At 42.8% G+C, this 23,378-nt stretch overlaps 1 protein-coding gene across 1 annotated transcript in view; it reads right to left on the reverse strand.

Moving 5' to 3' along the window:
• susd6 (sushi domain containing 6) overlaps window positions 1-23,378 on the reverse strand; it is a 38,507-nt gene that overhangs the window by 8,034 nt on the left and 7,095 nt on the right. The window contains exons 3-5 of the mRNA XM_034220968.1: window positions 4,551-4,745; window positions 3,115-3,309; window positions 2,865-3,003 (exon numbers count right to left, since the gene is read on the reverse strand). Of these exons, the coding sequence (XP_034076859.1) occupies window positions 2,865-3,003; window positions 3,115-3,309; window positions 4,551-4,745 (529 nt within the window). The remainder of the gene's footprint in view (window positions 1-2,864; window positions 3,004-3,114; window positions 3,310-4,550; window positions 4,746-23,378) is intronic.

Raw genomic sequence — 23,378 nt, forward strand, 5'->3', positions numbered from 1 at the left:
ACCACTTTGAATAGAATTTAAGACCTATTTCACGGCAATAAAGTATGAAGGAAAATGTATATAAAGAAGAAATACGTCCCATAATCACTTACAAAGTAAATGTATTCATGTTCAACATAAGAACAGTGACTGAACACAACAGCGTAACAGTACAGAACTGTGTTAGCGTGTTAGACAAAAAGTGTGTGTATGTGTGTGCGCTTGAGTGTGTGTGTGTGTGTGTGTGTTAGGGCTGTGCAATTAATCATATTTTAATCGCAATTACGATTTTGGCCTGCCACAATTACGAAAACAACATAATCGTAAAAAACGATTATTTTGCTTTGCTAGGTTGTGACAGTGCACTACAACATATTTGATCTAATTAATTTGTTAGTAATGTATCATTTATTTAATTAATTTTTGTATTGGTTTTTCAGTTGAATTATACGTTCAGGGTAATCAACAGTTAAAAAGATACTGTTCAAATTATTATCTGTTTTAAAGTTCAATAAATTGATGTTTTCAAAGTCAATGAATAATCATATTTAATAATCGTGATATTAATTATTGACCAACATAATCTTGATTATTGCCATAATCGAGCAGCCCTAGTGTGTGTGTGTGTGTGTGTGTGTGTGTGTGTGTGTGTGTGTGTCTGAGAGAGAGTGACAAGAGCTATATTCAGAGCTCTGCTGCCTTGGCGACACTATTTCATCGTTGCTGTTGTATGATTGGTGTTTAGCTACGGTATTTAGCGTCTACAGCACCTCCGCTTTTAGGGTTGACGTAGACCCAAACTTCGCCCGGAGGTCCCCCGGTGTTGTTGCGGGAGCTGCTGCATTAGCTGCTGCTGCACTAGCTAACGCTGCATTAGCTGCTGCTACACTAGCTAACGCTACATTAGCAAAACAAACACTAATTTATTTTGCAAAAGGTGCAGCGGGCTTCAAACACGTTCCCTCCACTGGTTTCAACCAAGCACTAAATTAGATGTTTTCCAACCAAATACGGTTGAACTTACACTTCCCCATATTTATTTGTAAGTAGATTCGAAGATAGGCTACATGAGCTGAAGCTTGGTTGCTAGGTTACTAGCTGGGTGTTCTCCAACAAGGGGCCGGGGGAAACAAAGTTAGTGATTACTGGTTCCATGTTGATTTAATTCAATACAAATTGTTGGGGGGAACTTGAAAGGCTATTACCGTACTGGTTACTTTGCAGCCCGGACATTTCCCCCAAAACACATTTAGACGCTATCGCAACATAGAAGTACCTTTAAAATCCGATAATTTTAAAGACCTTCTGAATCATATTTAAGACCTTTTTAAGGCCTTCAATTCTGATTATCAAATTTAAGACTTGTTAAGACCCCGCGGGAACCCTGATTGTAACTTTTTTTTTTAATTGTCTGAACTTCTCCCACCTCTGACAATAAATCCTGAGTGTTTACCCTGCTCTGAAGGTTATTTTCATTTTTACAAATCCTGCACTCAGCTTTGCTTTCTCCAATATCATTGAAAAGCAGCCAGATGCTGCTTCTTTTTTCGGTTTTCGCTCATTTCTTGACTTTTTCCGACGCGCTTGCATTTAAATCCGGCTCCCCGTCTCCCCGTCGCTCTGCACGTGCTGTGCCCCCACCCTTCTTTCACATAATGGTATGATCCTAGTGTGTCCTCGCATATGATTGGCCGCATGGTGGCCCAGCTAAATAAAGACCCGCCCCTGCCTGCAAGGATTCTCAGCAAGAGTAGGAGCAGCTGAAGATTCTGCTTTCCCCGACGGGAGTCTGCTCTTCTAGCGGCAGCTCGCGATCGGCGTGTTGGAGACCTCTGAATTAAAGTAGCAAGTCACCTCAAGTCAGAAGGCTCAAGTCCAAGTCAAGTCCCGAGTCATTGGTGTTCAAGTCCAAGTCGAGTCGCAAGTCTTTTGTGATATTGTCAAGTCGAGTCTCAAGTCATAAAATGTGTGACTCGAGTCTGACTCGAGTCCAAGTCATGTGACTCGAGTCCAAGTCATGTGACTCGAGTCCACACCTCTGGTAGAAATACATTGCTTTCAAAATCGCTCTGTGTCGAATCAATAGATTATATTTCGTGACCATAACACGAAATGCCGTGAGTGCTTCATCCTCTGAACACCACAGGATGGCGACTGTAACGCACATAACATAGGTACGCTCATCTGAAATGATTGTCCCCTGCAATTATTATTATCCCTCATGGAGTTCGCTATTCAGCTAGCTAACGTTAGCTTAAACAAACATAACATGCAACGTTAGCCTAATCTAAAATGCTCTTCTACGGCGTACCTTTCATGTGGCTCGTCAGCGCAGACTCTCGCATCATTATTTTTGCAAACGTTGCAGGAGGCTACTCGTGGGCTTGACCCTCGTCTTAGCCATGGCTTGTATTTGTCTTCTGCTAGCTCGTTGAAACGGCAACCTCCTGGCACACAGTCATCTATCACTCTCATCAGAATGCCCAGGTCACACGTAACACAAACACTTGCAGGTCGCGCGCATAGCGCGGGAAGGTGCAGCGGAGCTGTTTTATGTAGAAGCGAAGCAATTCTTTTCTTTTAATCTAAAAAGCGAACTATTCAGTCAGACAGCAATTTATTGTAAAAGTAAAGCTTTTACATTTTCAAGCACTTTATCTCAATTTCAAGCACCATTCCCAAAATTCAAGCACTTTCCCAACCTTGAAAACACCACGTCAAATTTCAAGCATTGTCAAGGATTTCAAGCACCCGTACGAACCCTGAATATACAGTATACTAAATGATCATCAAATAATGTGATCATTCTAATAAAAGTTATAGTCTGGAGTTGAATCCAGACAGGTACATTTATTTTGGTTGAGGAACAGAGTTATGCGTCTTACCTGCTGTGATGGAAGGACTTGAGTTTCGGCTGAACGAGAACAAACAGCACCACCAGCAGCAGGATGAGAGCCACGGAGCTGGCTGTGGACGCCACGATGGACAGAGTGGGGATCCCCAGCGGAGAACTGGGCTCCTTGTCTGAAGGAGAACAAACAGAGAGGAAATGAAAACGGGGTTCATAGATTTACATTTGAATTACGAGTCGTTTGTGCTCACGAAGATGTGAAACAATAAGTTGAGGTGGCCGACCTTGTGTGAGGCGACAGCTGATCTGCATGGGGCCGTCCCACTCTCCGTTCTGGCAGGTGAGGAACTTGTAGTCTCCCTTCAGAGCGTAGCCCTCGTCACAGAAGTACTCGATGACGGTCTTCTGGGCGAGGTGGGGGCAGGGAGACGGGTGACAGCGGTAGCCCCCATTCTCTGGCTCCGTGGGGGGAGAGCACACTGGAAAAGAGACAGAAGCAGAAGAGATGTTAACAATCGTTGCTGTTGTTGTGTATCGAAATTGCATTTCTACCTGTGGTCAGGTTTGGATGCTGTTCTTTTAGGGTGAAATGTCCCAATGTTCCCTGCTAGCTCTCAAGGACAGTCCTCACTGTTCGTTATATTATACTATGTGATATTGGACTGGGAGCTGTAGGGTCGCCGGTTCAAGTCCCCGACCAGACCTAAAATATGGAGTGTGGACTGCTACTTGGAGAGGTCCCAGTTCACCTCCTGCCCTGCCGTGGTGCCCTTGAGCAAGGCACCGGACAACCCCCTTCCCCCCCCCCCACTCCCATTGCTCCCCAGGCGCTGTGCATTAGCTGCCCACTGCTCCTAGTACTAGACTCCTGGTACTAGGATGGGTTAAAAGCAGAGAACAAATGTCACTGTGTGCTCTGCATGTGAGACCATTGAAGAGGGTTTCATCCCTCCCCCAATTCTATTCTATTCTCTATTCTATTTTAAAAGCCATCATTCCACTACGTTGACCATTAAATGTTGCTAGTAGTGACAATCCATGAAAATGCTTTATTCTAGTTATAATACGTTTTGTTATACACAGAAGTAAATAAGTACTTTTGTTTTAAAACAGACCATACACTCATTTATATTGTATTATAACACAAACTATACTTCAAGTACAGGAAACCCAGTCTACTTTTGCAAACTGCTTGTTTTGGAGCAAGAATTCTGAACTGTATTTTGAATTACCCCCTAACAGAAAACCAATTTAAACTGTTCTTAAACACCTGCTAGAGGGAGCTTTGTTGTTCCTGTCCATATGTTGTTCCTGTTTGGAAAGATGAGGGGCAATTAGTCTTACCTGTTTGAACCTTGGAAATACTCCTAAAGGTTTTAATAAACGCAACACATCCCCTTTGAAGAAAAAAGAATGACCGCAGGTAAAACATACTGTTATAGAAAGTTTGCTCACTAAGAAACCCTCCTTCTATTCCCCTTCTTATCAATAATACATTATTAATTCAAAAGAGAATGTCACTTTCAATGATTGACTTTTAAAAAGAAATACAGAGAAAACTGTAAATGCTATAATCATATAGAGTCCTTGTTGTTTTCACACACACTTATATAAGCATTATGAACTGTCCATGTGTTCCCCGTTCCCCCCCCCCCCCCCGTTTCTGTAGTATCACTGATGTCGCTGTGTCCCATAGATGTATTTCCTAAGTCTTGCTCACCGCTGCTCCTGATGCAGCGTGGAGGTTGAGGGGTCCAGTCCCCGGAGCTGGTGCAGAAGATGGTGGTGGCTCCATCTGCGGTGTAGCCGGGCTCACAGCCATAGGTCAGCAGGGCGCCCAGGGGGAAAGACCCCCGGTTGGCTTCGGTCTGGTTCAGCAAGTCTCCGTGCTGCACGCCGGGGGGCCGCGCACAACCTGCAGCCACACAGAAACAAGGGAAGACAATGAGAATGGTTGACAGAAGTTTCCCTATCCGAACAGCACAGAAGTACGAAATGAAGCGGATTCTAGAAAGTGCCTGTAGATGCAGGGATTTAAATGTATTGCAGGCCTGCTGGGGGAACAAGGACAATTTGTCAAACATGTGTCCTGGTTCTTCTGATGTACCAACATTATGTGAAATAAACAGGGAATTTACGATCACTAATGCTGCCTGTTATGGCTGGCTCCTCGGCAATTTGAACGTGCTGCTGGAGTATTGTTGCGGTTCTGTCATTAGGCTGACACAAACTGTCTGCTTGTCTCCTCTGCAGGCAGCTGCCACTGGGTCAAAGGGAAACTCCGTCAAGTTGACAGGCTGAGCTGATAATTGAAACTCAGAGGTATTGTTACTGGAAACTAGGTTGCGCAAAGGAAAGCATTATATCAACATGAGAAGAGACAGCTGTGCAGTACAGAGAAAACCTGAAGTGCTCACAGTGGAATAAAATGTCACAAAGAGCTTCCTATAGATCTAATTTCCCCTCTCTCATTTCTTTCTTATTAACTTGTCTTCATCCCGGGCCAGCCTTGCGTCTATCTGTCCGGCAGTGAGACAGGGAACTCATTTACTCGCTCTAATGACAGACTTGAAGCTCTGAGCCAGCCAATAAAGACAGGATGAGGCAAAAAAAGTTAATTTAGCTTTGATCCACCTTCCCACGCTCCATCTAAGATGTTGCAGTGTCACGCCAGCTCCTTGTGTCTAAGTGTGTTTCAACGCAGTATGAGAGTGAATGATCTGAAAGTGTGCTGCACTCCCACAGCTCTACACAGACACACATGCTCATGTTACTACACACACACATTTGGAGCTGCAATCTGGCGAGTGCAGAGAATCTAAATCCAGCAGGTCTGACATAACATTGCAGCACCTGTGTAAACTGAGACACGACAGCAGGAGGCCGACTTCACTTTCTGTATTACCGATCTTCCAGAACGGCCGACAGACATACCGATTTTATAACTACTGATCTCGATCATCTTTGAAGTGGTTATCTGAGACTTGAGGCTCAGCTACACTGGTGATGCTTCCTCAACCAAGTAGCAACCTCCAAGTCGCTGCTATAGTGTACGGCCATGTGGTTAATACTCGCGTATGCTGCTCTTGCTCTTTTGCATATCATGTATTTTGTTTTTGCTATGTTTGTAAAATGTAATTTTCTATGTGAGGGACTGCGGATGGAAATGAGCTCAAAGCTAAATCTGGCACTGTTACGCTTGACACATTTGAATGTTTTAAGTGTTCATTACTGTGCATTGTCCCTGCCAAATAAACGATACAATTAAAATAAATAAGTCTGAAAACAAAGCCATTGTGAAAGTGAAGCCCAGTCCAGTTGTATGGGAAAATGACCCTTCTTCTCACTTCATTAAAAAAAAATTCTAATGGATTTATAATCCCAATCGCTATTCAATACAGCAGGATGTTTGTTTTGTAAATTGGTCCGGGTTAGTGTCAAACTGACGATGAAGCAGGGTATCATTTAGGATGTTGGTACAGATCGCTCCAATGGCATTCAAGTGAAACCCTTTAACAGTGGTTTTGCAGTTCATGACAAGTTAACTGTAACAATGTGGGTGTCTTAATATGTTGTGTTCAGCATTCAGTTGCACTTAGCTGTCCATTCTTACTTTAAAAAAACAAATTGACGAACTTAAGGCTTCAAAATGTCCACAAAGGAAACATCACGGTGAGTTCATCCGCAGCTCTAACACTTAAAACCATTATATACAAATTAAATCTGTCATAATAAGTGCATTTATTCATGGTTTTATGTGATTATGGCATTATATGTGTAGCGATTTATCTCAGTAACAAGACCCAGATATAATACATTTAAAACACCCCCGCCGAAAAGAACATTAATAACACCATCACTAATGACCATATGGCTCATTGTTTAATCCTTGGTCTGAGTATTTATGAAATCATATTAGCCATGGTCTATTGCAGGGCCTTATCGCTCACTTGACACAAACAAACAACAGCACCATTGCAAACAGACACTTTGTTTTTCCTCAGTGTGTGTTTAGAGACTGAAAGAGAGACCATTTCCACAGCAGCGCCGCTAACATCCTCTAATCTCCGGGACACATTATTGAGCTACTGGCCAGTTTTTGGGTCAATAAAATGTCCAAAGGAAGTGAAAAAAGCAGTACATTTCTCCTTTTTTTTAACCTACATTCAAGACTCAAACATATGATAAACTCATATGAGAAAAGAAAAAGCATAAATAAGTCATATTTGAGAAGCTGGGACCAAATAGTATTCAAATAATAATAGTATTAAAATACCTGCAGGATTCATTCTCTGAAATAATTAGTAATAATTACAGCTCTAGTTGCAGGTGCATGGTTTTGAATAGATTAAATAAAGAACTTATAGCCTCAAAACAAATATTAAACAACACAATCAAAACAACTATTTTAATATAAATCATAATGCAACACCCCCGTAAAGCACATGTCATTCAGAGGAGTTACTGATATGCATTTAGAAAGCCACATTTGCAGATCAAAGGAATAGACATGAATTCCAGCCCTGACAGACCGGCTGGTTTAACGTCTCCAACAGATGCAGAAACATTATCTGCACAGCCTCGTTTCAAGACACCATCTGACACCGCGAGCCGAGCAGTTGTTCGCCGAGACGCCTCGGGGACACTGGAGGCTCTCTGAGGAGGAGGTGGTGCTAATGGAGGTGGTAAAGGTGATCAATTGATGACCCCAGGATGGGAGGCAGTGGGGGGGGACAAAAAGGCCTAAGGGGGCAGTTTAGGACAAAAGCCTCTAGCCTCTGTTCTGATCTTTTGTGGTGGCAGTCAATACAACTCCTGAAGACAGATGAGTGCTAACGGTTTTCATTATGTGACTTCAAACTGCTTTATTCTATGTGGGATTGTCTCAGAAATGTAAAGTACTTCTATTCATTATCATAGAAAGTAGGTATACAGTAGTATTTGTCTACACCAAATGCATGTGCTTAAAACAAAGATTTGTTTCGACACAAATGACTTCAGTGATAAGTCATGAGTTCACAATGTGTCTGCGTAATAAAAACATATATTGATGAGGGAATAGGGAGATCGGAGCTTTAGCAGGAGAAACATCTCATCAGCTGAATGAATACAGAATGGGACAAGAAGCTTAAAGCAAATCCACTCCTTTTGTTGTTACATCTACAAGGAAGGCCGCTGCATTACGGCTGAGAAATGGTTGCTGAGTGAGGCTAACAGAGGGTTAATTCTTATAGAGGGATCAGGTCACTGAACTCAGGTCAGTCTAAACGAACCATGAAGCCAGTCAAATGTGGTATCAGTGGTTAGACCACACACACACACACACACACACACACACACACACACACACACACACACACACACACACACACACACACACACACACACACACACACACACACACACACACACACACCACACACACACACACACACACACACACACACACACACACACACACACACACACACACACACACACACACACACACACACACACACACACACACACACACACACACACACACACACACACACACACACACACACACACACACACACACACACACACACACACACACACACACACACACACACACACACACACACACACACACACACACACACACACACACACACACACACACACACACACACACACACACACACACACACACACAGGTATCAGTGTGTTAGTATCTATGGTTACTATGCTAGTCCTAATGTCATGTTTTATCCTATTTAGCAAACTTTTTGTATAACCAATTATCCGTTCAGTCAGTTTCCAAGCATAAATGCAAAACAACTTCTGATTCGAGCTCACCCTGTCGGCTTAATAAAAAGGCAGGAAGACAAAATATTAAAAAAAGGAAATGTCTGTGATTCTTAAATGTGAAGCAGTGAAGACATTTGACTTAAAATCACTCTCACATGGGATTATACCAGTCAAAAAAAGTAAGAGCCTGCCTTAAAACAGGAATGGGAGTCACATTTGACACTACTTTGGCAAATTAGCAAAAAAAGAGAAAGGTAAGTGGGAAAAATACTGACAGGAAAGGTAGTCATCAGATTCACAGGCAGAAAGAGAGAGGGGGAGGGGAAGAAGCCAGGGAGCTCGAACAAACTGTCAGCATGGAGGACTGTGTCCCTGAGCAATTACAAGGCAAAAAGAGACATGTCTCGGCGAGTCCACTCGTTCTATGTGAGAAGGAGAGGCTCTTGCAACAACAATTGGAAGAAAGCAGCCGTCAGATATATTACATACCTAACTGTGGGTTGGGCTAGCACAACGGAGAGACTCTATTAGAGGAAAGAATGAAGGCTTGTTCTGTATCCAGAGATGATAGAGTGGTTAAGATTAAAAAACCTGGCTGTCCCTTTCCCATCGCCCTCTCATTGGCTTTAAAAACACTCGGGGGGGAAAGTACTGATTAACGGCACTAAGCAATGCCAGAATAGACTTCAGGACGCCGTGTTTTGTGCTTATGAGGAAAGGAATGAGTCACAGTTAAACACAAGCTGTTCTCCAAACGGTCTGATGTGAAGAGTTTGCTCAAGAGGACCGGTTCCGGAGAATTGTTGAAATCAATAATGACTAAAACAGTGTCGCAAGTGCTTTGTGGAAGCTAGTGGAAAAAGCGAGTAAGAAATACGGTAATAAGTGTAATCATTCCACAGTGTCTTTTCAAAATTAACTGAAGGCTAGAAAACATTGCGCAGACATACTGTATAATCAATCCTAAACATGACAGATGTATATGAAAACTGTTCAATAACCTTGCTAACAAAGCATGTACAACACAGTAAGCCGAGTTGTGGTTCTGACGGCACCTCGGCTCAACACTAAAGTGCCTATCTCAAGTCAGTGTAGCATCACAGAGGTATTAAGGCCTTTAAGATCTGACATTTGCCATATTGGGTTTAATGAAGAGGACATGTTAAAAAGGTTAAACCACTAGAAATCTCGTGGGCTAACAACTGTAAGACGATCAAAGAGTGTAATTGTTTAGAGGTTGGAGAAACACTTGATGCGGTGGGAGGACTGGGTAAGGACAGAGCACCCACGAGGCTGATTGCTAATCCCAACATCCAGCGCCTTCAAGCCATGCTGGAGGACACTCAGGCCGTGGGGGGGTGTTAAAATCCCCTGCTTTGCTAGGAAGTGCCTGCCTGGCTGTGAATATCTCCCTTTCCCCATCTGTTACCGATGGCACAACTCGCCCGCTAAGAGCTTTAAGGGAGATTGGATTGAGGAAGACAAGGGTCTTAACCCTCTTTGCTCTGGCAAATTAAAAATTCCAATTATCCTCTATTACAAACAGGGAGCACTGTAGAGCAGATCAGATGCCGATGACTTCTGCAGCCAGCTGTTTGGCTGCTCTATAGAACAATAGGCTCTAAAGGGGGGGTGCGCTTTCCAGTGGGTGTGTGTTCAAGTGTGTCAAGAAGCAGGGGAATGTGTGAATACGGGGAGGGGTGGGTGGGGTTGTGTGTTGGATTAACCCAAAGAGGATGATGATGCTCTCTTTGGCCGGGTAAATATGTTTGTGTTCCTTGTTGTTGGCATCGCGCCAAGCCCTCTGTTGTTTTTGATGATGTTGCTGTCATTTTTGGGCTGAGGGTGTTTTTGTTTTTTGCCACGTTCCCCCGTCTCTGCCGCTAATCCGTGGGATTTTTCGCCAAGCTGTTGTTATTAGAGTGCAGTACAGGGCGGCAGAGCCTATGCAGTGTAGGATACAATTGGAGAGCTGGAAACTCATCTCTGACAGCGGGGGAAAAGTTACTCTGCCTCTGTCATTATGTTTTTCAATGTTTCGCCTTTATTGGAAAACTGACGAAGTTGAAGACAGGAAATAGGGAGACGAGGAGGGATTAGAGCGGCATGCCGCAAAGGAAGTAGAAAATTCATCTGCAACAGTTTGATATTGGACTCAAAAAGTAGAAGATTCACGGATTCAAGATTAGTTTTATACAACAGTTAAAGTACTAGTTAACTGCAGGTATCATGTAAATCTGTCTTATAGTATAGTCACTTAAATTCTAGTGACTATAAACTAAAATATATGAGGCAAGTCATAGTGCAACCACAAAATGTTATATGGTGTGTATAAGATGTAATGTCTGCTCTCAGTTTCGTTCCTCCACACACACCACATCATCACAGATGAGCTTTCAGTGAGACACTTCACACAGTATGAAGTGACACAACTCGCTGGGCTCTGACCTGGATGGGTGACACGGGGCCGTAACATGGGATACTTAATGTCTGGGTGAGTGATACTAGCAGTGTCAAATTCTACATCTAGCGAGTGAGAAGTCGTCATGCTGTAACACTGATACACGCAATCCGATCATTTCTGCTTTCATGTTCGCCCTTTCATAGCAGCTGGGAAGGGACTCCGAGAGAAGAGCACATTCTTTTGAAAAGGTTCTGGGAATGAAATGTGAGAGAGAAAAAAACATCTTATAAAAAAAGGCAGACTTGTTTTTCTGTATTGCAGAAAGAATGCAGAACAAAGCTGAAATCTCAAAGTATGAACCCGAGTTTTCTTATTGTTCCATCCTAGGGACGCTCTAGGGCAGGGGTGTCAAACTCAAGGCCCGGGGGCCAAATCCGGCCCGCCACCTAATTTTATGTGGCCCGCAAGAGCTTGCAAAGAACATACTATACAATACAATTGGTGTAATTGTTGAATATTTACTTTCAATTATTTGCCCTAGACTTCTGCTTTCAGACGTAGGCATCTAGGAAGATATTACCAGAACTGATAATAATCCAATGCAGGGCCAACAATGTAATAGAATACATTATTTCATATATATTATATATTTACATATGTATATTTATATATAATTAAAATGACAACCGGCCCTTTGAGTGCAACCATAATGCTGATGTGGCCCGGGATGAAATTGAGTTCGACACCCCTGCTCTAGGGGAAAGGTGGAGTGACCTCACTGAGGAGGATTATCGGGGGAGGATGAAGATCAGGGATGCAGTGTGCCGGCACTTTTATACAAAAGCCTGAGCACACAGAGGTGGTCAGTTTACTCACTATTCAAATGTAGGTTGTCCCAAGGCGCCTTTGTAAACGGCAACTCGATGTCATCCAATCCGTGTGCTGAATGTGTGTGTTTGTGATTAAGAGTGTCAGACAGAGCAATGAGCACAACCTTCATCTCCACTTAAACAATGTCTGTATTGTACACTGGTGCCAAGTCAACAAAGTCCAATCTACAGTAAACGGGAAGTTTGCCAAAAAACACGAGTCAAAACATCTGTAGGCTTCCCGAAGAGCGTTTCCAGAGAACTTCGCTTGTTGAAACTCTTCCTGCAGCTGCGACTCACAGAAACAAACACACCCAGGGTGAAGGAAGTCTCCTAACAGACATCAACAGCAAGATCCTCCACCACCCCACCCGTTTGTCCCCTGCTGTTGAAATGCATTTAGCAAGCCACGTGTGCTGCCATATCAGCCCATTGTCCCGCTCACCGAGGGAGGGGGCACGGCAACAGATTTGAGCAGCGTGCCTCCACAACAGGACAACAGACAACTTTGCATATGAAGGGTAAAATATGCATGAGGGGGCCATAGAGGGTAGAGGGCAGGGTGGGGGTATCACCATTGTGTGACCCTCTTTTGCAACCCCAAAGGTACAAGCACACACGCACACTCTGCCTGCCCCCCCCCCAGAGTAACAGATGGGAGGATGTTAGCGGAACTGTGAGCTCCCCCCTTCTCGCTTCTATCACCCTCACTGCTGAGGACAGCTGGGAGGCAGACATTCCTTCTTCTCAGCTTTCAGAGGAAAACAAAAGAGTGTGTGGGACCCCTCCTACACACACGTGCATGTGTTCAGAAACCCCCCCTTAAAAACTGTCAATGTGAACTGTGGGATGATCATCTTTCAGCAGCTAGCAGAGGTAGGAGTGCTGTGCCTGGGACATTTGTTGAAGGTGAAAGCCAGGGAGATAATCCCAACCCTGCTTATAAGGGCTGGATATGTTGGTTCTACAGGTGAGGGGAGGGCGGTTGAAGTCTGTTGAGAGCTGTAATAGTATGCAAATAGTTTAAAACCACAGTATGACCAAGCTTATTCTGCAGCTGGTCTTTCTTGTTTGGCAAATGTATGTTTATCTGTGTGTGTGTTAAGGTGGGCAGGCTCACTGCTATAGCACAGCACATACTGTACTATAGGCAACACAACACTTCGGAAAAGCAACTTTAAATGAAGCAGTTATATTACAGAAAGCCTTATAACAGGATTTAAGATACACAATTGTTGTGATTTATCCGTAGTTGAAACAGACGTAGGGATAAAGTCATAATAACAACAATGTCCCACTCTTTGACAGGGCTCAACGCTAACTTTTAAAAGTGGTTGCCAGGCTGGCAACCAGGCATCAGCTTTTGGTTTCCAAAATTGAAAATACAGTCACCTTATATTTTAAATAATTAAGATACTATACAGTTATACATCAACTTAATAATGAACATGTGACACAAAAGAATGTTCAAATGCTTTACATTAAGTAATTAACACAATTATTTGAAACTTAAGTGGTAGTAAACTTGTCCACCCTCAATTGCTGGTATACAAAATCCCAGTAGTGCAGCTGCTGTCATGTTCTTCACAGATCCCTCACAAATGAATTGAGCAAGTCACTAGTTTCTTGGTCATCCGTTGTCTCCCTTTCAAATGTGGGTTTCCTTGACCTTTGTGCTGACCCCCACCATAGATCCATTGGCCCTTCAGCATTGATTATGGTTCTGTCATTGGCCATATATAAATGAAAACCATTCAGTTAAGAATTAGATATTAATTAGTAATGCTGTAAATTACCTTTAATATGTCTAACTATATTTAAAATGTCTAACTATATTTAAAACGGAGCAGAATGTACATATATATTTCACCTCCCAAGACTTTACACATTTCCTCTTTGCTTTTCGTTCGGGTTTATCTTGCGCTTTATCAGTTGAATCACTTTGAACATCCGTTTGAGAAGTTGAGGTGTTGGCTGAACTTTTTACCCCACAGTCAAACAACATAATTTTTGCTTCGCACGGCACGTTTACTCACGTGCGCGGTGCGCCGTATGCACGCGAGTAAACTTACATCGCTTTCTGGCTCCGTAATCACACCAATGCACGTGCAACTTAAGTATCAGGTTCCGACTGGTCACAACCATAATTAAATATCACTCTTAATACAACAAATAATTAACATTTATCTATTTTGGGGTGCACATTTAGCTGTTTGCTGTCCTTAGTTCTTTATGTTAAAAACTGGTTGCCAAGGCCAAGAAGTGGTTGACATTTTTTCTGAATGGTTGCCGTTGCAGTCGAGCCCTGCCGTTACATCGCCAATGATTCCAAAATGCAGTCACGGTTTCGGCCATCATACAGTTCAACTGAGCTTTGAGGGTGGACAAATGGCAGTGAGAGCGTAAGCTATGAACACATGCGGCCCTCTCCACTGAGAGAGGTGGAATGCCGTTTGTCGGTTAGCAGTGGGTTCTTACACTAATATATAACTCGGGGTTAAGTAGGCTATTGCAAATTCCTGTCACCTCAGAATACACTGAACCTGCTGCTAATCTCCTTATCACAAAGGGAAGCTGAACAAACTTGCAAAAGTCAGTGTAATTTGTGCCGTAACTTAGAATTGTTTTTATCATTTAATCTGCTAATTATTTTTGTATTTTCTCAACTGAGGGTTTGGTCTATAACGTGTCGTAAAAAATATCATATTCGTTAGTACGTTATATTAAAGAGCTCATTAATCTAAATATGGCAGTTGACGCAATTTCCTTTGATGTTAAATATTAAAGAGCTCATTAATCTAAATATGGCAGTTGACGCAATTTCCTTTGATGTTAAATATGAAAAAGGACCTGGATCTGGATCAGAGGCAGCATCAACACTCACTGCCGTCACTACATCAGATCTACTGAAGAGTAATAATACTCGGATTATCAAAAACCTGTGCCTGAGACAACAGAATATTACCAAATAAACAAAATCAAGCTCCTGGAAAAATATCATAAGCCTCAAGTAAAAGTCAAAACAAGCCACGTCAAGAAAAGTTGGATGAAGTTTGAGTTTGTTCAACTGAAACTTCACACGCGACAATAAAAACTGCTGAATAACAGTGCCTTCATAAAGAACACGAACAGTTTACAATAGAGGAAGTAAGGTGGAGGAAGTGAAAGCATTTTAGTAGACTGATTTAATTTGTGTCAAAATGACTACACAACAGGGAGATTGTTGTGAGTAGGAAGTCCAGTGAGAGAGGTACCAACAAACTACTGTTTATCACCGTGAGGAAGATACAAAGTACTGTTTACATCCTTAGATAGAGAGCGATGAGTTTGTAGACAGATATGAAACTCCATCATCCAAATCCTGAATAGGCCATCATTAAGTCACGGTAACGTCACCTACACGTCTCACTTGTAGCCGTGTTAGCGACTGAGAGTGTGAAAGGAAGCACAGAACAATAACAGACAAATATAGTCGTTTACTTACACATACTGAATTAAATGTTGGCACTATAAAGTCATCAACACGTCACAAGGTATTTCTCAATGTGCAAAGTAAGTTAGAAATATTCAAAATGGTGACAATGGTTTCAGCGCACACAAAAACACGAGCTCTGTGAAAATAAGGATTTTATAAAAAGATAAGCCTATCAACAAAAAATGAATCAAGTGCAGTGTTGAGATGCGTTCGTTACAGACTGCAGCTTCACACATGCTAAAGCTCTCTTTATTCCTCATTGTAAATTGATTGTTTTGGCGGTTGGTCAGACTAAGCTGGGAGGCGTGTGGCGCAGTGGATAGAGCCTTGGTGTTGGGATCAGGGGGTCACAGGTTCAAACCCCACTGCAGTCAGCATGTCGTTGTGTCCCTGAGACACTTCACCCCAAACTGCTCCTGTGGGGATTGTCCACAGTATTGAGTATGTAAGTCGCTTTGGATAAAAGCGTCTAACAAGTAATGAAAGAGGATGTTGGACTGTAACAGCTTGTGATGTCCATTTGTCATCATTCTTTAAATCGAATATACATTCAAAGATTATTTTTTAATCTACAGGCCTATACAAATAGATATGCAAATGATTATATAGATGAAGATAACGTACATGCACGCTTCTCATAAATCCCGACACAATTATCCAAATGGACTCCAGTGTAGCCGACACAAAGACCTTGGACGTGTGGCTGCCGTTTGTAGCAGGGAGCTGTTTGCAGATGATGTAATGAGGACAGAGGGCATTAGAGTGGAGCCAAGCCAACTAAACATCTCAACATGCAATCTAATGGACTTGACAGCTCCAGCCATGGAAATAGATGGAGCTAATGCAGGGGTGGGGAACCTCCGGCCCCCGGGCCGTATACGGCCCGCGAGACCATTTGGTGTGGCCCTCGAGGTAATTTATAAACACACGCAAAAAAGAAAAAAATTAAAGAAGTCTAGACCGCAAAATAATTAAACAAGTGAGTGCCTGTTTTTCCTGGCCAAGGTCAGGGTCCTTGAACACAACACAAGCCTAACGTGTCATCACGTGGTATATGTCTCGTCTGACAGGGGTGTAGTTCTGACGGGGAGCACCAGAACGCCGCTCCGCTCCGGCACTTCCAAAATGTGCAGTAGCCATAAAGAGCCGTACACATGCTGCAGTTTCTGCGTGACTGTGTCTTTAGCTGAAAGCCCAGTGGCGATCTGTTCATCTGTCATTCTGATCATACAGTCAATAACTTTGTTGTTATTAGCATCTGGTTAGCTAGCTATGCTAACGAATATAAGAAGCTTTTTCTACAACCAGTGAGGTAAAGGCACATCTTTATATGATCATTATAGTTATACAAAAATAAGAGAATAAAGTAAACAGGTATAAAATACTATATGACGGTAAAAAAAAGTTGTTATTAATAAACAAGAATACAGTTTAAAAGGTTAGTGATTTGTAAAATATCCATAAAGAAAAAGAAAATCTGCTTCCAGTTCTGTTTCATATGGGTGTTGAGAGATGTATCCATAGGTCTCCTCATGTTGCTCCCAAAGTGCACCAGATTGATGCTTTCAACGTCAACATTTAAAAAAAAATCTTCCCGGGGGAGCATGCCCCCCGGACCCCCCTAGAGGAGGTTAGGTACCCCCCCCACTTAAATCATGTTCACATGGATAGGAAACTAAATACATTTGCACACATCTTGTGTCCATATCTTTCTGTTTGGGTGGTCATGCCACAACTGTGCACGTGAATGCATACGTGAGTCATGGCCAGATATCTGGATTAAGAGGTTGCTTTTTCTTTGCACAGCATGAAAGAAAGGCCAAATGAATGGGCTGTGATTTTAGTATTTTTAAGCAGAGGTCAATAATTTGTACGGCCCTCGGAGGATGTTGAAAACATTGAAATGGCCCTTGAGAGGAAAAAGGTTCCTCACCCCTGAGCTAATGAGGTAAACAGGAAATACCATATGATAATTTAGCCACCACGCGAGTAACAAGGAGACCGAGGCGTATTTGATGTATTTACAGTAGAAACTGAGTTATGGATGTGTGAAAAAAGGGTGTTGCAGAAACTAGAGAGGCCATGCTTTAATAGAAGAACCAGACTACGAGTCAGCAACTTTGCATTAGTGTCTTTATGGAAGGCATTTAATACCTAACAGCTACAGCGGTGGCGTGCTGATCCAATGTATATCCTTTGACTTCCCTCTGTGTTGACCAGCTAAGAATCATGGGTTATGGAGTGCCTTCCCTTCTCTTACCCTTATTTACAATCTCTGTTCCACATTTATTGGAGCATAAGCTGCTTAATTGAAGACAGTTGTACAACACCTCCGCCCAAAACAACAACACGAGAGCAGCAGGGAAGCACATGTATCCCTCTCAGCTATGAATCAGCAAGTCTGTAAGATCACGCTTCATGTTGCATCCTGGGACTGACTGTGTTTGAGTAGCCTATATATATGTTCTTCGAAAAAAGTTATTGAGCAAGTCAAGTTTTGACGAGAGCTTCACAGAAAGCTAAAGTTGGACCAAAGCTAAAAGCTGAGTCAACAGATTAAGGGTGTGTGTGCGTGATGCAGCACAGCATTGCCCCATTTACAGCGTCTCGCTACTGCTGTGGCATGTTGAAGCATGACCGTGTGTATTTCCACTCTGTACTCTAATGTGCATTCCCAGCAGGAGATAACCACGCTACCCGGCGGCATTTCGGTCCGAAACATGACAGTTGCCGCCCTCGACTTGGCTGTTGATTGCTAAATTGGCATGGCTAAAGAAATGTAGCACAGCTGTAAAGAAAAAAGGAAAAGTCGTGTTGCAGCTGCTGTCGAACCTAACAATTTCCGTGGCTTGAAGTTGTAATTGCTGCTTTAAGGGAAAATGCTGCTACTGGTGCTTTACATTTTTGAGGCAACTACAGTAAGCTTGTGAATAACTGATAACTCCTTGCATTATAAAAGCAAAATGTTGGTTTTTTTGTCAGTTAAAAGTCGTAATTTGTGTGATTTAGTGTTATAAAAAGGGAAGATGAATAAATCACAAGCCTTCCCCTATTGCCCTACTGTTGTTCAGAAACCCATTCCTGCTGTACCCGCATCAAGACATGGTTGCTCACAGTCTGACACAGTGTGCATGTCTCAACTGTTAGCAAAAGCAGCTTGTGTGTAGGATGATTGCAGCCTTATGTGTAAGCTGATGAATGTGTTTGAACAGGAGGCTGCCGCTGACTAACGGTGTATCCAAAAATCAGCCCACACTGTTTCAGTGGGCCTGAACAACACACATCACAGAGGAGAAAGACAGACCAAGAGGAAAACAGATCGAACAGGGCATAAACAATACACCAGGCTTTACATATGTACTTTTTAAGGAAACAACTTGACAAAGCAAATGAGGAACACTAAAACAAGTACAAAGGCGGTTAAAAAAAAACTCAAGAATAAATAAAACGACTGGATGAAAGAACAGAAGCAAAAGCAACAGAAGAAAGGAGAGGCTGGGGGATATATTTAGCAGCTCATTAGTCAGAGATGTCCTCTCCTCAGCCGGCTGGTCCCTGAGATGAGGCCCTTTGGAAATCATTATGACTGCCTGCTGCTTCAGTCAACCACACACATTTCTCTAGGAAACAATTTACAAACTGCCTCTCCTCTTCCACGCCTTAATGTGGCTTACACACAATCGTCAAGCTCTGGAGAGAGACCCAAAACAAAGCTTTGAGGGGCGCAAAATAACATGGTGTTTTAAATAATAACTGCACAGGTTTTAACATTACATACTCTGCATTAGCACAACAAATAACAGGGAACAGCTTGGTTTTATATGCTCCATACCTCTCAACTGACTTCAGATATGGCCGTTGATACCCAAAACAAAGCTTTGAGGGGCGCAAAATAACATGGTGTTTTAAATAATAACTGCACAGGTTTTAACATTACATACTCTGCATTAGCACAACAAATAACAGGGAACAGCTTGGTTTTATATGCTCCATACCTCTCAACTGACTTCAGATATGGCCGTTGATGCCAGGGCCACAACTTCCTGCTTCGGCATTCCTTAACATTTACTTTACAGCACCGGTCATCAGTGGAGAAGATATAACAAGATAGTGGCACAGTGCAGGAGAAAAATGTGAAACAAAGACACTTTAAACACCCAATATTGGTGTCCAGGAATTGCCCTCTCCGGTGAATGGTTTTTTTAAAGTGAAAGAAATGGTCTTGCGGCAGACTGCAGTATCTCTTTCTATGGAGTATTTCTTTGTCCAGTGGAGCGTTTTAAGTTTCCCTTTAGGGTTTGATTGGGTGCAAGAGCTGTTAAGTGGCACAGGGTGAGAGCAGAGAGTGATGGCTCAAGTGATAAACACACAGGTAATGAAAGAGAAAGGCTGATGGAGTCCACCAGGCTCCCGCTAATGGCCTCACCTGGCTAATCACACACACACACACACACACACACACACACACACACACACACACACACACACACACACACACACACACACACACACACACACACACACACACACACACACACACACACACACACACACACACACACACACACACACACACACCACACACACACACACACAGAGAGAGTGAGTAAGCATTCCTAATAGCAAACTGGTGATCTAGTGCAGCTAGCTTGCTGTGGTTCGGCCTGTTGCTTCCAACGCCCCCCTTAAAGCCTTCTTTGTTCTCACATTTCAGAAGGGAGCCAGTAGCTAGCATATTGCTTTCCTCCTGCCTGCAAACAGCCTTGCTAACAGGACTTCAGGGAACTATTCTCAACAGTTAATTGCATAGGACCCATGCCCCCCCCCTCCCCCTCCCTCTATCTGCACTATTTCTACACCTAACCCACCTCCCAAACTTTCAACAGGCAGACTTAGCAAGCTACAGCTTTTTATTCACACCATTTTCCAAGTTACAAAGTCTACAGCTGTTTGAAGAGCGGGGCATGGCTCATTCAGATATTTTCCTCTGTGGTCAAAGCAATGATGCGATGCTAGCCACTGGAGTCTACTCTGTTATTAAAAAGGAAAAAAGGGAGTTGTCGAGTCTTTTTCCCTGCGATCGACTTTCAAGAAAACATCCTCATATCCTTGGGTTGGTCCGTGACGCAAGAGCTGCCGAAACAAAAAGGGATCTGTCTGAGCAATGGAGGACTTCATCAGGTGGAGAGAAATGCGTTGAACTCGAGCCAAGAATGGGCAACAATTGATTGTCAAAAACAAACACAAATCCCAGAGGAAATTAGAAAGGCAGCTCTGTGTTCCTTCTCTTGCTCTCCTCCCCCTGCTCTTGACTTTGCCCTATGACTCCACTTTTCTTCCAAGCCCGGCAGGGGAAAGCCATTTCCCGTTCTCGCACATGAACATACATAAACGTCCCCCCCACACAGAGCACACAGCGGGCTTGTAGGTGGGAGACTTCTGGCCCTCGCTGGCCCTTTCCTGTACAGCTTTAACTCAACTTCAGAACACAATGCGTTTGTGGAGGGCATCGTTTATGTGTCTAAGTGGACCCCACAAGGACGGTCCGAGTCTTTCTGCCTCCTGACATACAACACTCTCAGAGCAGAACACACGGCATGTGATCCATGTGAACAGACCCTTTGGCGCTCCGAGTTCCCTTCTTTCCTCTTTCAGTTCTGACTCATTGTCTAGTTCCAGCTCCTGGGAAACAAACCACAAAAGCTCACTGTAAGGCATTGACACCATATTAGGAACTGAGCTGAAGTGAACTTAGCAGGATGTCAGAAAAGATATGAAACAAGTAATATTTGCACTGCGCCCGGAAGAATCCTCCATAGTCTTGCCATTTATCTTACAAACCCAGAGTTGTTTTGTTTTGGCGTTTGCTTACTGGCACCCATTCCATAGAGCTTGTTTATACTTTTGGAAGGATGTCCTGAATCATTGACAGAAATGTAATTATACACAGAAACAACAAACACAGCCATTTACATTAGCTCAGGTGATAGTCCGCTGGTAATCGTGTTTACATTGAGCAGCTGAACAAGAGAAAAAACGACACTGCTTGGATCTAAAAATACATCGGCCTCAAAGAGCGTTGTGACTACTTCCTCATGGAGCGCATTAAGGTACGAGAAATTGTTTGGCCTTTTTACAGAGGCCAACAAAGCGGAAGCTCAAAGCCTTTTCTTTCTTTGGAAACCAAGAATGGGAACAAGGAGTACCTCAATCGTAACTGTGTCTAATCACGTCCCCATCATATTTCCCAATACTTCAAAGAGACACATTGCCAAAAAGACAGAAAACTAAAAAGTGACAAAACCTGAATTCTAAAAATAGAAGTTTGAAGCTGCTCCGTTCTGTCTCTGGCGTTTCGAGCTCCAGTATGCAAATTCTGTACATTATATTTTTCAGTATCCATTTCTATTCATACGGCAAACTGCTATTTATATGAGTCTGGAATAGGTCTGTCAGCAGTGATGACATTTCATATTCATGGAAATGTCCAGAGCAATCTCCATCCCTGGAACACGTCAAGGGATTACCTGTGAATTATGTATGCTGAGCGGGAGGCAGAGGGGGGAGGGGGGGGGGGAACAGAAGACATAATAACATGAAGACTTTAAAGGTTTCAAATGACTGCCTCACCTTTAAGGTAATATTTCTAATTATGGAAATGCCTTGCTGACATTTTGTAAGTGTATGTACTGGTGTCTTTAGTATTGAAATGGCTATGTCTTTTATGTTTACACCCCATGTACGCTGTTCTGATTTATATTCACTCGTCTTGGCTGTGAGTCTTTTCAATGAAGAAAGCCTATTTCTCATATTTTCAAAAAAGACTTTTCTGTTACTTCTGCTTTCAAGCGGCTACGACTCTAAAATCTATCATTCCACAATAAATGTATCTTTTGATAGGTAGATAAATATTGACGATCACTCTACGGTGCCTGAATTGAAAATGCCCCCATCAGAAATCTGAGTGTCTGTGTTCAATCATCTTTGACAGGTCAGGGAAAAGGCCTATTTCAAAACAGTTGCCTCTACACCTGTGCATAAGCCACCCACTGGTATCTTGATATATCTGAGCTTAAATTCATTTATTGCAGGAGAGCAAATATCAAGTGATGTTTTGAAGAGCCAGAACTCTTGAACTGTGAGTCAGCATGAATATTGCCTTGTGCACTATAAGGAAGTAATTATGCTGAAAATACACACCTATGACAACACCTACAAATAGCCTTTTTACTGTCGTCAGTTCACTCAAAGCAACGCCTAATGTTTCATACGTGCTTGAAAACTACGCACGTACTAACATAAAGTAATAATAGTGTCAATAAGAAAACAAAATCAACTATGTAAAAATGAACTGCAACGTTGATGAGGTGACACGGAGCCTTTTACATTTTTGTTTATCTGCAGATTATCGTAGACATGAGTCTAAGGAACCATCTGTCCTTTTCCATTTTGACTGGCAGTCTTAAAGGTGCAGGTGCATTATGGGTACAGCAACTGTCATGAACACAGTTGATACAGCGACTGCCTTTTGATACAGCCACTCACAGGATTTTCCACAAACATCATATTTGTGTTTTCTGTGTACAAATCCACTTATAAATGTGGCTATGTGGAGCACACACACATAAACACATAACATACAGTACATAGAGCACGTGGGCTGCGGATTTCAGGTCAAATATCACTGAGTACGCCATGTGTACTAGATGCAGAACGTGAGCGTGGTGCCAGCCCCTCTGGGCTTCACATGAATCATGTGTGTTATGCAACACATAGATAGAGAGAGCCACGATACACTTGGGATCAGCAGATCCCCCCCCCCCCCCTGCTCATCCGCCAATCTCTGTCTCCCTCCATTCCTTCTGTTGCCGTTTCTCACTCACATTCATTTATTTAACGCCATTAAAGAAAGCGACTCAATTAAAGCTTTAAAAACATCCCAGAGCATTAAACTACCCCTCACACACATTGACTTCTTCACACATACACAGTCTGCCTCCTCTCTGTGGCAAGGACATCTGGCAC

Source organism: Gymnodraco acuticeps, unplaced genomic scaffold, assembly GCF_902827175.1.
Source record: "Gymnodraco acuticeps unplaced genomic scaffold, fGymAcu1.1, whole genome shotgun sequence".
NCBI classification, from domain to species: domain Eukaryota; kingdom Metazoa; phylum Chordata; class Actinopteri; order Perciformes; family Bathydraconidae; genus Gymnodraco; species Gymnodraco acuticeps.